Here is a 15,321-nt window from a genome sequence, read left to right as displayed (position 1 = left end):
GTTATTTGAAATTGGATAGGGAAGGGGGGGAAACAATATGAGGGGTGGGGGTGGGGGGTGGGAAACGGGGACCAAGACATGTGAAAGGGTATCAATGTATGTGATTTAATGGACCTTCTATCTGGCAAATATCATGTAACCCTTCTATTAATTACAATAAAAAATATATGAAAAAAAGAAGAAATCACTTCACTCCATACCAGTTAGAATGAAATGTGTGTGGTATTTCTGCATTTTTCTCAACAATGGTCATGTACCAGACATTTCATTTCCTTTTATTTTGCACAGATCAATGCTAACTTTACAAAGATACACCAAGATGATTCACAAAAGACTATATTAAAGTTGATTACTCAGGGTCACTTGTTCTGGAAATAGATATTAAATTTGTGCTTATCACAAACCTAGTGTTTGATACTGGAGTCAATTGATATATCAATGACAGAGGAAGAAGACAATGCCGTTTTGCTTCTATTGAAAACCTAGGAAACAGGGCTGGGAGCATGGCCTAATGACAGAGTGATTTCCAAGCATGCATGAAGCCCTAGATTTGATTCCCTGGTACCATATTGGCAGAAGAAGACTGAAGTGGTGCTGTGGCTCAAGTGGTAGAGCACTACTCTTAAGAAAGTCCAAGGACAGTGCTCAGGCCCCGCCCCCCCAAAAGAATGTAGAATTCATTTCTTTCCTTCATAAAATAAATGTGACAAAAAGAAAAATGAAAATGCAAACTCTCAATATGTAGAAGAAATTTAAGTGAAATCCCGAAGCATTCTTCTGAACGTCAGGTAAACAGAGTACCATGTTATTCTTGTAAACCTAGTTACTTGGTAGATCTAAAGGATGAAGGTGTCCTGTCAGGCAGGGTAGAAGAATCCCTCCCCAAAATAACTAGCTAAAAGCCTGGCTTAAAGCATAGCTCAAGTGTCTAGCACCAGTTATGCAAGAACTTCAAGAAAATACAAGGCCCTGAATAATGCCAATACTGCAAAAATAAAAGAATATACTTCTATATATACTTCTATCCAGGAGAAGAGAAAGTGTTCCCAAATTTGACTAGCATGATAAAACTAGAGGGAAATTTTAAAAGAAATAAAATTTTGGAAGATGTATGTTGAGTAGGTTCCAAATGTTGATCTTAGAAATTCCAAATGGAAGCCAAAAGCTGGTGACACATATCTGTACTCCTGGCTACGGAGAATGCTAAAATCTAAGAATTGAGGTTCAAAACCTGCCTGGGCAAGTAAGTTTTTGAAACACATCTTCAATTGGCCAACCAAAAAAAGTGGAATGGGAGCCTCGGTCAAGTGGCAGAGCCACTAGCCCAGTTAAGGTATTGGAAATGAACCATGAAACTTGTAAGGCAGGAAGGGAGGAAGGTCAGGAGGAAAACAGTACAAAACCAGGGAACTGGTGACACTGTTTTAAAAGAAATGTACTCATTATCTGACTTACTGTCCTCCCACTGTACATCACCCTTACTATAAAAATAGTTTTTTTTAAAGAGCAATATAATAAAGAAAAAGGATAAGTATATTTAGGAGCAGCCATTTCTGTTCAAATGAACTGCCTGAACCTATGCCATAAGCAGCCTCACAATGATAAGGGCTTAGGGTTCAGGCGATTCAGTTCAACTTGCCTTTCTGGAGATGGTAAACACAGATTCCTCAACCCCCGCCCCCCCTGCAGATTCCAACACACAGCATCTAAATTTTGTATTACTCTGCCATACAGCCCCATATGATCCTATCTTCTTATCGCACCACGTTATCTCTATTTGGAAATTTATTTGAACACAAAGTCATGATTTTCTTTGTGGACAGCTAATGTTGATCACTGTTAATGTTTTTATCCTAGGAAATTCAGTATTTAAAAAAATATCAGAACTGAAGTCATTAAATAGAGGGTATCAATTTAAAGTTTTGGGGAGGATTTAAGTGAGGGTCAAGCATGACAATCAGATTTAAGTGTATTTAAAGGGATTTTTATTTTTGTGAAAAAATAGAAAATTTCATATCATAAGCTACAAAAGCATGTACATAAACCAAAAACACATGGAGCTTCAGATGTGGAAAGAATACAGAAATGCTAATCCTTACTTGAATTAACTCTGAGTCAGGGACTTAAGACAGACTGATAAGTATCTTGGAATAGAATTCACTGTTCCTGCTGTTTCTGGACTGCCTAGGAGATGTCAATAAACATATTAACAAATGGCTGAGTCTAATCTGGTTTTCAGACTACTCTAAATGAAATTTACACACTTGTAAGTAATTTTAAAATGTCAGCAGCCCGAACATCCACAACTCTGATGTCCACTTACACTTCAGTTAATATAGCCCTCAGCTCAAATAAATATAACATATTTATTGACATTTGAAAGAACAAAACAACATTAGTTCCTATTGTTTTAAACAGAACTTTTCCAAAGTTATCATTATGAACAAGAAAATCATTAATGTCTGGAAAGACTTTTTCTACAATGAACAAAAAAATGAAAAGAAACTTCTGATCTATTTTTGATACATTACTTCATAATTAACAGTATAATAGAGAAAAAATTCAATGTGACCAGCTGTGCCACAGTTGAAAAATGACTTATTCTAGTTATTAAAATGCAAATAAAGCTATCAATTAGGCTCTGTTTATTCATTAATATTCACTGTTATCCTCTTCCTCATCATCATTATATTGTACCTAATATGTATTTTCTTTGAGTCTACACATCTGGTAGTATATAAAGAAAGACAGGTTATTATTACACTTCGCTTTTCTAATTTTTAAAAAGAAAAACAAAATACCAGAAGAATCCTATTCTATTATGAATTGTATAGTAAGTAAATATCTAACATCTGATTCAAACAGTGTTTGTTATCCAGTACACCATTACTGCCCAAAACACCTTGCAAAGGTGAGAACTACTGTTTGTGCTTTTGAGAACCCATTTCAAATGGGAGAACAAATGTCATTTGAAAAACATTTACTTCCACATAGATATTAAATTATAGACATGCAAACACACAAATGTTCATCTGTTACTAACATTTCATGTCAAATTTAAGACTCAGAACAATAAGTGTCTGCTGTTGAACACTGGTTAAAACATTTAAAAACAGAGTAAAGGATGTTTTGCATTCTTTACGCAACTAATGCTGGCTGCACATAGGTTTACATAAAGCATTAGGACATAAATTCACAGTGATTCTACAACTTCAGAATACTGACATAATAAATTAAATGCGAGAAACTAAAGACACTGCACATTAATTTTTTAAATGGTGGAAAATATGAATACAGTTACATACAATTAATACACATCAAAAGGAGCAACTGAATATATGCCAGAGGACAAATGAGCAAATGGCAAGATTAGACACAAAGTATGACCATAAAAGTGGTAGTTGAGTAACTTTAAGGGGTATCAAGCAGTTGGAAACAATTTCCTACTTGCATTTTTATTCAAACTCTATTATTGGAAACTTCAAAGCTGTGGCTACTGTCAGATACAATAAAACCGTTTCTTAATTGACACATCTATTTTACATGGCAAAACTATGAGATCACATGTGTTATTTCTGGTAATTTCTTTGGTAATGGAATGAACCAGTAGGATAAGAAATCACACAATCAAGGTTTGTCAAACCTTGCCCTTCACACAGCCTCACTGAATTTCACAGAAACTGCCTCTTCTTCTCGTTGCATTTCTCACATTTATAGATGAGCTTGGCAAGTTTCAATTGGTGACATATCCAGTGGTGAACAAATATTTTAGAAAGTCATTTTTCCTCCTTTTGGGAGACAGAGCACATTTTATTTGAAAGTCTATTTTTTTCTACAATCAGATTGACAACTATTTTTTAAAGAAATTTGCAACCAAATTGAGAAATGGATGAAGGCTACGTAAATATTTAACTATCATTTTGAATTCTATTATACAGTGAAATCAGTGAGCAGAAGAGGCAAATTTATATTCATCTGTTGTGAAAAAGTAGCAGTCTAAATTGCTTTTATTCCCTTATGTATATAGTCCACTATGAAAGATCAATAATCTTTGAACATCTTTGCGGGTATTAATGATTTTGGCTATTTTGAGAACATTTTTGTGAAGCAGTTGGTCTAATCCAATATTGAAAAATGTATTCATTTTTCCTTTGACATCACAGTCTTTATTTTGAAGTTTCTCAATTATTTCTTTACCACTTAGATTCAGAAATCTTTACAAAACTTTGTAGAATGTGGAAGGATTTCCAGTTATGCTATATTATAGTAACTATTTCAATTATGTTTATTTAATGGAATGAGCAAGAAATCTTTCTAATAATGGTAATACCAATCAGGTCTGAAATCTTAGCTACTCAGGAACTTAAGATGTGAGGATCGTGTTTGGAAGCCATCCTGTTCAGGAAAATTTGTGAGAGATTTATTTCCAATTAAGCAGACACACAAAAAAAGCCAGAAGTGGAGCTGTGGTGCAAGTGATAGAGTGCTAGCCTTGAGGGAAAAAAAAATCTCAGGGACAATTAGACCCTAAATTTAAGCCCCAGGCTTGGCACCTTCTCCACACCCCAGTTGATGCACATATAACTTATATTGTTTAATCAGAGAATATTAAGTTACTTCTTGACATTTTTTCTTTAAGTTTCCATAAACTAATAGAGCATCTTTCATATGAATCTGTCGTACTTTACAGAGACAGAAGTCAATGTGGAATTTGAGAAACAGTTTAACATTTTTGTTCCCTTTTTACATTTTTTGGTGCTATTTGATATAAAGAATTCTTCTTCCCTCAAAGTTTATTCATACATGTGCTAATAATACTCAAGTAGAACTGGTGCAAGGGAAAGAGAATACTTAACTAAACTCAAGTGCATTTCCCATGGCATTTGCTACTCTGAAGCTCCTGCTGTTGACATTCATGAGTAGATTCTATTTCCTTGAAAAAAAAGGTACATTATTCCATGATATTCATTATGTAACAATACAAAACCTTGGTTCAATTCACCTGGGAGCTCAGTCAGCATTGTACAGATTCTAACAAATTGTATGATTTTCACCACAAAAATCAGTCTTTATCACACATGATACATAGAAAATAGTGGCATATTTTATATTCCATAGTGAATTCCAAATAAGTAAGACATGTATTTATTCTTCAAAGTAAACTCAAGATCATGTAGCAGAATCCAGAATGAAACTACGAAATTAAGAAACTGTCACCAGCAAATAAAAGCTCTTGAAAAAATTTTAAAGAAAAAAATATGTATCTGTTACTGTGCATCATTTCATCACTGCCTTTGTATTTAAAATTCTAGAGAGGAACCACGATGGAAATGGCTACAAAGGATTAACACTTAAGGGTAATGCTTCATGCTATGTGCCTGGATTTAACAATATTAACAGAAGCCAGCACAGTTAAATCCTTCTACATCCTGCTGAAAATGTGCCCTTTGGTGTCAACTTTGCTTGACAAGATATTTTCTGGGACTCAGAAAGGTGAAATTTCTTACAGGGGTACAAGATTAATGGCTAAAAAAGAACTGTATTGTCACTGATATAACCAACTGATTTTTAAGAAGTCCAAGGGGACTTAATCTTATAGACATTTCCTGGTAATGAAAGAAGATATTCATAGCTTTTGGACACATGAGAGGATAAAGAGATAGTAGCTCATGTTAAATTTTGCTTTACTGCATCCCTATTTCTGCTATTTATATTACACTCTGGAACATTTGTTCCTCCATGTTCCAAAAATTAAAACACCATAAAAATGCAAGCAGAATGAAAATGCACACGTGTGCAAACACACATACACACATACACACGCATACACACATAGTAAATCCCAACCTAAATCCATTCCAGCATATATTGCAAAACATACAGTATCTACACATTTATAACTAATCATCTCTAGAAGAGCAACCAAAAGTAAATTTTATAACACAGAAAAATAAATATACACCCTGTATTGTACTTTCCATGACCAAGCAATGTTTGTAAACTAGTTTCTATAACTTAACACTATGTAATAACATTCAAAAATTACAAGAAAAGATATATATTAAGAAATAATCTAATCATATTGCTCTTCAATACACTTATGTAGACAATCCAGACTTGAAGTAAACTTCAGTAAAATGCTGTTTGTCTTAGCCCACAAATGGCTATAGAACTTTTCCTTTCAAGTAGAACCCTGGAAGTTTTGAAAGGGGCCGCCATCATTCAGTCAATAAAGGTGCTATATATTTATATATTTCATGTACAAAATTCTGTGGAAGTAGTGGAAGGATGTGGTATTATAAGCTTATTCTTAAACTCATGTTCTTATTCTATACAAGGTATAGTTGCTTCATAAAAAATGAAGGTCAAGAGAAAGATGTGGTAAATCAACACTGATTATAAATCCGGTCACTGAGACAAATGTTCTAAGGTTTAGAAATCATTGTTTCCCTTTTGTTAAAATAAATCTCAGGGCTCTTTACAAAGTGCAGATCATTCACTTGAAGTGACATTGGCAGAAGTTACAATGGCGCCACTCCATTGACCAGCTGCAACTTCATTTCTTGAAGGCTGTTCATGATCTTCTTCTGGTGACCTACAAGGGTCACTCCAAGCCGTCTCAAATCCCTGCATGAAGAAAGCACACATTGGATGCATGTATTGATTCAAACTGTAGCACACCTCAATATTTCATGTGGACAAACAAGGAAACCTTTAGCACAGTTCCAATTTAGGGAATTGTCATTACTGTGTCTTCTCACATAGAAAAATGTAGCTTTTTTTTTAACTTTGAATTGTAAATACCAAAATTTTCTACTTTTACCAAATAAATCTTGCCTCTATAGGATTTTAGCACACTATTAAAACCACAAACTACCAAAAGTCTTTTACCCACAATTCTGTTCACTTATATTGAAAGATAAGCAGTGTGTAAAGAAAAATTACAAATGTTTAAAGTATATATTAACATCTTTTGGGTTCAAGACAAGTGACTTGCGAAGTTTTAATACAATTCCATATTAGATTTAGCAATGCTAGCTCTCTAATGTGTTCATTTAGGTATGTTTGAAGAAATGTGTATTAAACATAAGAAATATGGGTGTTCATAATGCTCCTGTATACATGTTTAGGTAATTATGTTTTAAATAGATAATAATGGCATATTAAATTTGCGTTTAATGTTATTCTCAGATCTTCATAGAATTAATGCTTTGGAAACAGTGACCTTGAAACTTTGACAGCTGAAATCAAACAATTACAGAAAATGGGAAGAAATATCTTTACAAAACAATAAAAATTAAAGGATGCGTTAGCTGAATTTGAACAAGAGGTGTTAGTAAGAATTGTTTAGTAAAGTACTATTATATGTCTTCTCTTCCCTTTACCATTTCTTGATTTCTTATGAGAACGTTAGGAGCTCAAACGTAGCCTCCAATGCTAAGGATGGGGAAAAATTCTTTTGAATGTATCAATGAACTCAGGATTTACTATGACAAGAGGGCATCAGGACAAGTCACAGTATAAAAATAAGCATACTAGGGCCGGGAGTTTGGCCTAGTGGTTAAAGTGCTTGCCTAGCATGCATGAATACCCGGGTTCGATTCCTCGGTACCACATACATAGAAAAAAGCCGGAAGTGGTGCTGAGGCTCAAGTGGTAGAGCTCTAGCCTTGAGAAAGTCCAAGGACAGTGCTCAGGCCCTGAGCTCAAGCCCAGGACTGGCAAAAAAAATAAATAAATAAGCATACTAGATGTGGCATGGGAGATGATCAGCAAAAGTGAAAAATCAGTAAAAATTGACTTTGAAACAAAGTCACTACTGTTAGACAATCATAAAATTGTCTATGAAACAAGTAAAAGTAGAAATTTTTAATTTTATCATGTTTTTGCAACAAAATCAGAACTTTTTCCCTGTTGCCCATATCAATATTATAAATACCTTGGTGTTGGGCTGTTCTTTTGGATAGTGGGGGTACCAGTGGTGGTCTCTCACTAGATACTCTAAGGCACTCTATATCTTATGACACTGATTGTCATGGACAAAATATCCTCAGATATTCCAGATATTGTGGGGTAAAATCTCCCCCATTTGAAAAAAAAACACTAACCATAACTCAAGCAGGCTCCACTCAATAAATATTCTTCTAGGCTAGCAAAATATGAATTTGGTTTTTTGTAAGTGCTTTTTTATAGTTTGAAAAATACAGGAATTAAAATTTTAAGTCTCTTAGAAAACAAAGCCAGTGGTAGCAGAAGTCGGAATAGATCCAAGTAACTGACCACAAAGCCCCCTACTCGGTACTTCTCAATACACTTAGACTTGACAATAGAAAAACAAAAGCACTTTGAGGTAAATGTAACTATGTCTTGGTATTTTATTAGTGATACCGCATATGAAATTAAAAATGGTCTTAGGAAAATGTCTAAGAGGTTAGAAAGGCTAAACATCTTTATGTAATAATCATGAATACATTATTTTCTTTTAGACATTTCTGTTACATATATTTTTGTTGCTTTCATGTGTTTCTACTTTACTAATCCATCCATGATATGAGTGGATTAGCAGAAAAAACATTAGAACTTTAAGAAACTTTGATGGTGAGAATGCTGTTATAATGTTTTGTTATAAAAATAATTGGAAATGATACAAGATGTACTCTTCATTACATTTTTTCTATGTAAGACATGTATCTAAATAATTGTAAGTACTTTCCTTTTAAAAGTATACTAGTTTCTTATCTCTCATCTCTTTTGCTGTTCCTTGGTTATTTCATATTGTTACAGTATTCCACCTTGTTATCTGATATATTGGATATATGTGTATTTAGTTATTTGAAATTGCATAGGGAAGGGGGGAAAACAAGATGAGAAGTGGGGGTGAGGGGAGGTAAATGGTGACCAAGATATGAGAAAGGGTATCATTGTATGTGAAGTAATGCATCTTCTATCTGGTGACTATAATGTAACCCTTCTATTATTTACAATAAAAATATATGGAAAATATACTAGTTTTATAGTTATTGTATGCAATATTATACAATAGTCAAGGTCAATTCTAAAGACTACAAACATTGTTTGAACATAAGCTTATAAATCTTAGCATGATGACAATTCTATTGCACACACAAAATAGTCCATATAAACTGATTATACGTTTTGAAAAAGCTGTAAATTGAATGAAATGCCATTGTTGTCACTACATTGTTGACACTACTGCAACTTTTTGATGTTTCTAAGCAGTGTAATATACTGCTTAGGAAAATCAAAGATGTCAAATTGGTAGAGTAATACCTAAGAAATAATTAGACGTGTGTACCTAAGGATAGAGTTCACTTCATTATTCAAGATAAAAAAAGCATTTGTGGATGTATTCCCTAACTCATTCTTTTGCCCTCTGCTTTACAACATTGAAAAATTTGAAAATTTCTCCCAACAACATTGGCAATATAGAAGAGGGCAGGTGAATTGTGTATTTAATAATCTGGGCTTTGCTTTCATCATAGTTTTATGTTGCAGCTGTGTGTCATTTTTCAATTTATTTCCCAGAATCCTAATAGTCATTTCTATAGCCATTTAATATCAGTCTATCATCATCCCTTATCTGTCTATATATGCACACAATTATGTTTTTCAAGAGGATACATGACCATAGTCTTTTAATGGCTTCTATTAAACATGACCTACTGAGTGCCACAGTTTTACTATAACTATAGAACAGAAAGGATTATACATTATTTCAAATGCTATGTATAATGACTTTCTTGATAAATTAGTGTTTTTGATCTCTTCAACATACATTTTGGTTTTGAATTTAGAAAAATGTTCATTGCAGTAATTAAGACTCCACTCACAGGCACAAGCAACACTATAGCCTATACAAATTGGCATATTTAACCTTACTGAATTTTATTTATTTTTTCTAAACAATCAGAAGTTAACAATTCTGGCTAGACTAGAAGTCTAAGAAGCAGCTGCAATTTTGTTCTTTTTCGGGGGAGCAGTCATAGGGTTTGAACTCTGGGCCAGGATGCTGTCACTGAGCTCTTTTTGCTCAAGAGTAGTGCTCTACTTTGAGCCTCAGCACTACATTTAGTTTTCTGGTTGTTTCTTGGAAATAAGAGTTTTACAGAATATTATGTCTGAGCTGCATCTGGAGATCCATCCTTAGATCTCAGCCTCCTGAGAGTAGCAAGGATTACAGGCATGACCCACTGGCACTTGGCTTGTGATTTGATTCTTAAGAGCAATTTTTGGAATCAATTTGCAATTTTCCTTAAGTTTACAGTCCTTGTTGTCCACAGTAAATAAATGAACATATTGTAAGTGCCTTGCTATTTTTGACATAATAATTGTTGAAATATCAAACTACACACAGAATAACAGGAAAATATGAAGTTGAAATATACTTTTAATAAACATGCTTTAAGATTAAGAACTTCAAATTTTCATATTACTAAATGCATCCATTCATGCATGTGTTCGTAAACAATATATAAACACATACCATTAAACCTCAACGAATGAAATTTTAAACCAAAGTATGTGCCTCTGAAACTCCTGTTTCTTGCTCTAATTTTCCAAACTTTCTTTGAAACCAAATGTAATGTCACAAATTACAACAACATTTTTATATATTCAGTTTCAGCATTTGTTTATCAGTATTGAACCTAATGCTTTTCTAAGCATTTACAATATTTAAATTATTCAGCTCATGTGATTTTATGGCAAAGGGTCTAGGAGGAATTTATTTTATTCTAATACTACAGGGGTTTCATAAAATTAATACTTTGATATTAGGTGGATATTGCAGAAAAATTTTTATCACAGTTTGTTTTGCAAAATTACCAACTTTCTTTTCTTTTTTTTTCTTTTTGCCAGTCCTGGGCTTGAGCTCAGGGCCTGAGCACTGTCCTTGGACTTTCTCAAGGCTAGATAGAGCTCTACCACTTGAGCTTCAGCACCACGTCTGGCTTTTTTTTTTTCTATGTATGTGGTACCGAGGAATCGAACCCGGGTATTCATGCATGTTAGGCAAGCACTTTAACCACTAGGCCAAACTCCCGGCCCCCAACTTTCTTTTCTTTTTGCAAGATATTCAATTTTTTTCTGCCTAAGCAGTACCCAGGGGAAAGTACAAAAATATGTACAGAAGGAGCTTTTCTAAAATATTGACCATATAAATAAGTAATTGTCTAATTGTGTACATTGATGCAGTATTTATATAATATGTTTTCAGCAATTGGGAGAAAGCTATAAGTAAGAGAATATATATTTAATTGTACAGGACTATCCAAGAAACTGGCTTCTGTGAAGTTAAGTTGGCTGGATTAAATCCTAGTAAGGAATTGAAAGCAACTGACACATAGAGGCAAAGAGCCTTTGAAGTAATACTTCCTAATTTTTCATTTTCTCTTTTGAGTTAAAAGCTAAAATATTTGAAGGAATCCATGTAAGTGACAATAAACTGAGTAAGACCTTGAAAGAATACTTAGAAGGTTGTGAAGTCTTGAGAAAAGCAAACACACAATGAAACAAGCTTAAGTGTGTAGAAATAAATAGGAGAGTGAACAAGTAAAAGTCAACCATAATGTAAGAATAATTAGTGTACTTAGAGCATTTGGGTCCCTGGAGTAATAAGTTAAAATGAAAGTATTAAATGCAAAAGCATTCTTTATCTTTATATTTGTAAAGAGAGAAGAAAAATGTGCCAAGAAATAACTAAATATATATGAGCAAGTGCTACTTTAATAATAAAAAAGAGACATATTCAATGCAAATAATTTTATTATATATTTACAAGTAATCTGACATTGGGTAGAAGAAATACCTACAGTATCATTTTAATATAAAATGACAAATGACTTCAATAAATTAAAATGACCATTTTTACTGAAAAAAATAAATAGTAATCATGTAAAAATAGTTTAAAATTATTGGCAAAATTTTCAGTATACTATTTTAAATATATCACAAATAAATTCCTTGACTGTCCAAAGAAATGATGGTCAAAGTACATATGTTTGTCATCAGTGAGGTGAGAAAAAGGATGGCATTAGTAAATTAAGAAAGTAGGCTGATTTGTTGTGATTGTCGGATCACTGAGTTATCCGTAGGATGGAAGAGAGTGCTGAGTTTATGGCATTAACTGATGAGAAATGATGATACCCTGTTACCTTTTTGTGAGGAGAGCAGTGAATTCAATGAGTCAAAGAATGACAGAGCTATAGTGATGACTAGAGAACTAACTTTTCAGTGTTCTTATCCCATGGAATGATGACAAAATAAAATCTGTGAATTAGTGATTTAGAGTACTCTAAGATTTTCTAATTTCCACAGCAATATTTTAACCTTTGAATTTCCAAGTCATAAGAAGTAAAGTATCATGATACTATTCACAGGTCAAAATGTTGTAAATGTGAATATAATCGAGACTGGAACCATCATATGACAGATGATTTTTACAGATAACAATTAGGCTAAAATAATTACACATACAGAGTATATAATAAGTACAAACAACTACAACCTTAATTCATTTAATATTTCACTCTAATGACTTTTTTATTTGACTAGATTTGATAAATTTTAAGCGTGCAAACAGAAAAAGGGCACAATTGGCTCCACTGAGATTATACCAAATAATAGAACTGAGGCAGGATCTAATATATTCATAGATCTTAAAAATACAAAATGCACCACTTGGGCATTAAATAAGATTCCTGCCTGGAAAACTTTATTTTGTTTATAACCTGTGTTATTCACCATAAAAATCTGAAATTTAGGAATATGCTTTCTGCTAAAATTTAGGAATATATTTTGTTATTATGAGGACTAACCATACCAATTGTGCTTACAAGTCATTTCATTTTGTATTTACATTCATATAACATAAGTACCACTATTAAAACTGATCAAGAACACATCTTTTTTTTCCACAACACAAAATGCCAGTATTTTGCCAGGGAGCTGTTATTCCAATTATTGACATATTTAAATGCTATTGTTTGAAGCAAAGAAGCAAAGATACTGGTCACAAGAAGCATTTGACCATGCAGTTGTTAACAATACAGGCTAAAGAAGATGAGAGGCTCCTTTGATAGCTGCCACACATGGACAAATGTTAACTGACTTCCCTTGATCTCATCCAGACTGGTTTCTGAACAAATTTCCTCACCCCAGCAATCATGTAAAAATTATCAGAAAAATTACTCACTCCAAGGTCACCTGAGCCACAGCGTCCATTGAACTATATCCATTTTCCATGAAAATCTCTGTGTATCGGCCCATCTTGATTGCTTCTAGCCATTCACCTACTGATCTGTAGGCTCCAGACCCTAAAGAGCCATGCTCTGCCAACAAATTAGATACTCTAAAATACAGAAAACACATATATTATAAGTCACAATCTAAGAAGAGCCAAAAATATTATATTGTAAAGTAAATCATTATCTTAGGAATTTTAGGACAGTGCAACTAGTATGTATGACACTATTATATATAAGCATACACTTCCAAACAAATATAACATACATCACCAGTAATGAATCATAATGTAAACAATAAATCTGTAGTGATAGGAAGGTATGCATGTATAGTCATCAGTTATATCAGGTGTGTTATTATGGTAATAGATGTTGATAGTCATTTCAGAAAGGTTGCATGTGCTTAGGGAGATGTAACATTTGGAAGGTCTGTTTTTTGCTCGATATGGCTTTGAAACTGAAATAACTCATTTAAAAATTGTGTACATAATTTTGTAGCGATTTAGGAATACATATTCCTGCTATTGTTTAGTTTGTGTAGAATTGATCTTTAATATGCACATAGAAAGTAATTCATACAAAGCAGCTATTTTGTGCACTTTAACATAGGAAACCAGCTTTAAGTTCATTTCCCAAGAAGTAGAGAAGCTACATAGCCATTTATTTATTTATTTATTTATTTATTTATTTAATTTCATGTGCTTACTGATTCACAGGGTGTTGTGGTAAAATCTATAAAACAAACTGTAACCTCAAATACATGTGGAAACTGAACAAAATTTATTAAACCATAAGATCTCTTCAGAATGTTAAATTCACACTTTTGATCAGTAAAAATAATGAGATGTTGTTTTCTAAAACTACTTCCTAAAGAAATAATCATGAGAAAGTATCAAGTGTCTTTGTATCTGAACATCAAAAAGGAGTTGTACAGCTGAGACAGCTAGGAGACACAGGCCACAGACATCCCTGTTCCACTCATCTTCTCTGAAGTTTCTCACATTCCATTTACACTTCAGTCTACTTGTGTGCTTTTTTCAAAGCCAATTCTATAGAAATTGCTGTGCTTAAGATGAGTGATGACCTCTATTTTGCTGAAACTCTATAGATGTAACTACCATTGCTTCTCTTTGTTTAAACCATACTCTACCTCTACATTTATCAAAATAACAATTATCTCTTGTTTGGCTACCACATCATGTATCACTATTTTCTTCTCAAATTTTATTGCCTTTTCCTCCTTTGTTTCTTTACTTAAAATCTAGAAAGAGTAGGTACTTGGTTTTATATCTTCCCTACTCAAATTATATCTCCATTCAGACTTTGGGCTACTTTCTATTTTCATGTTTTAATAATGTTTATTTTTTACAATCTTTTATTTAGGGTAGATTTCATATATAAGGTTCTATATTTCTTTTGGACATGCCATCTGTCTGAACATGCTCAAAATCACTCATAATCACATTATTAATCTTCTCTATATACCTTTCCTACTGAAATACTTCCAATTACAGTACATGCCAAAATAGTTCACCTCTTCTGCATTCTTATTTTTCTCATAATCTCTCATTGCACATACTGAGTGTATCACTCATATGATTTCTACTCACAACGTTTCACTGCTTATTCAAGACACCATATTTGAACATTAATGACAAGATAGCCTCTTGGTTTTAACTTTATTCTTTACTCTGAAACCAAATACAAGGCTTGGGGATTTTATTGAAAATGTTTATGTGTTCAATGTATCTCTCTCTCAACAGTGTATTGGATCCATCAAAGGAAATAGATAGGTTTAGTTCTTACACACTGCATGCTTACATCTTAGGCCAGAGCATGACAGTGTAAGAAGACAAACAATTGTGGACTGACTGTTTAGTACTGATGTGTGGTGGGGTCTGATACCTGTCAGAGATTGAATTAGAGAAGAAAACAACAGAGCTAGATTTTATGGATGAAATTACAGAGATGTTGCAGATTTTGACAATATTGTGTTTGAGAGAATATGACCACAAGAAAGAAAATCCAAGGTAAATTAGAGTAGAACATGATTAAAGGA

The 15,321-nt window shown here is 33.2% G+C and overlaps 1 protein-coding gene across 6 annotated transcripts in view; it reads right to left on the bottom strand.

The window, feature by feature from the left end:
* Positions 1–1,968: 1,968 nt before the first annotated feature.
* The window catches only part of Epha5 (EPH receptor A5), a 286,938-nt gene continuing 273,585 nt past the window's right edge, over positions 1,969–15,321 (bottom strand). For all 6 annotated transcript variants that reach the window (XM_090343502.1, XM_090343504.1, XM_090343505.1 and 3 more), the window contains 2 exons: positions 13,214–13,369; positions 1,969–6,627 (listed from right to left, as the gene is read on the bottom strand). In XM_090343502.1, the coding sequence (XP_090199628.1) occupies positions 6,522–6,627; positions 13,214–13,369 (262 nt within the window). In that variant the 3' untranslated portion in view covers positions 1,969–6,521. The remainder of the gene's footprint in view (positions 6,628–13,213; positions 13,370–15,321) is intronic.

This window comes from Megascapheus bottae, chromosome 13 (genome assembly GCF_031878675.1).
Source record: "Megascapheus bottae isolate mThoBot1 chromosome 13, mThoBot2.hap1, whole genome shotgun sequence".
Taxonomy (NCBI): domain Eukaryota; kingdom Metazoa; phylum Chordata; class Mammalia; order Rodentia; family Geomyidae; genus Megascapheus; species Megascapheus bottae.
Note: the sequence above shows the minus strand (reverse complement) of the source record. Positions and strands in the feature narration are given on the sequence as shown.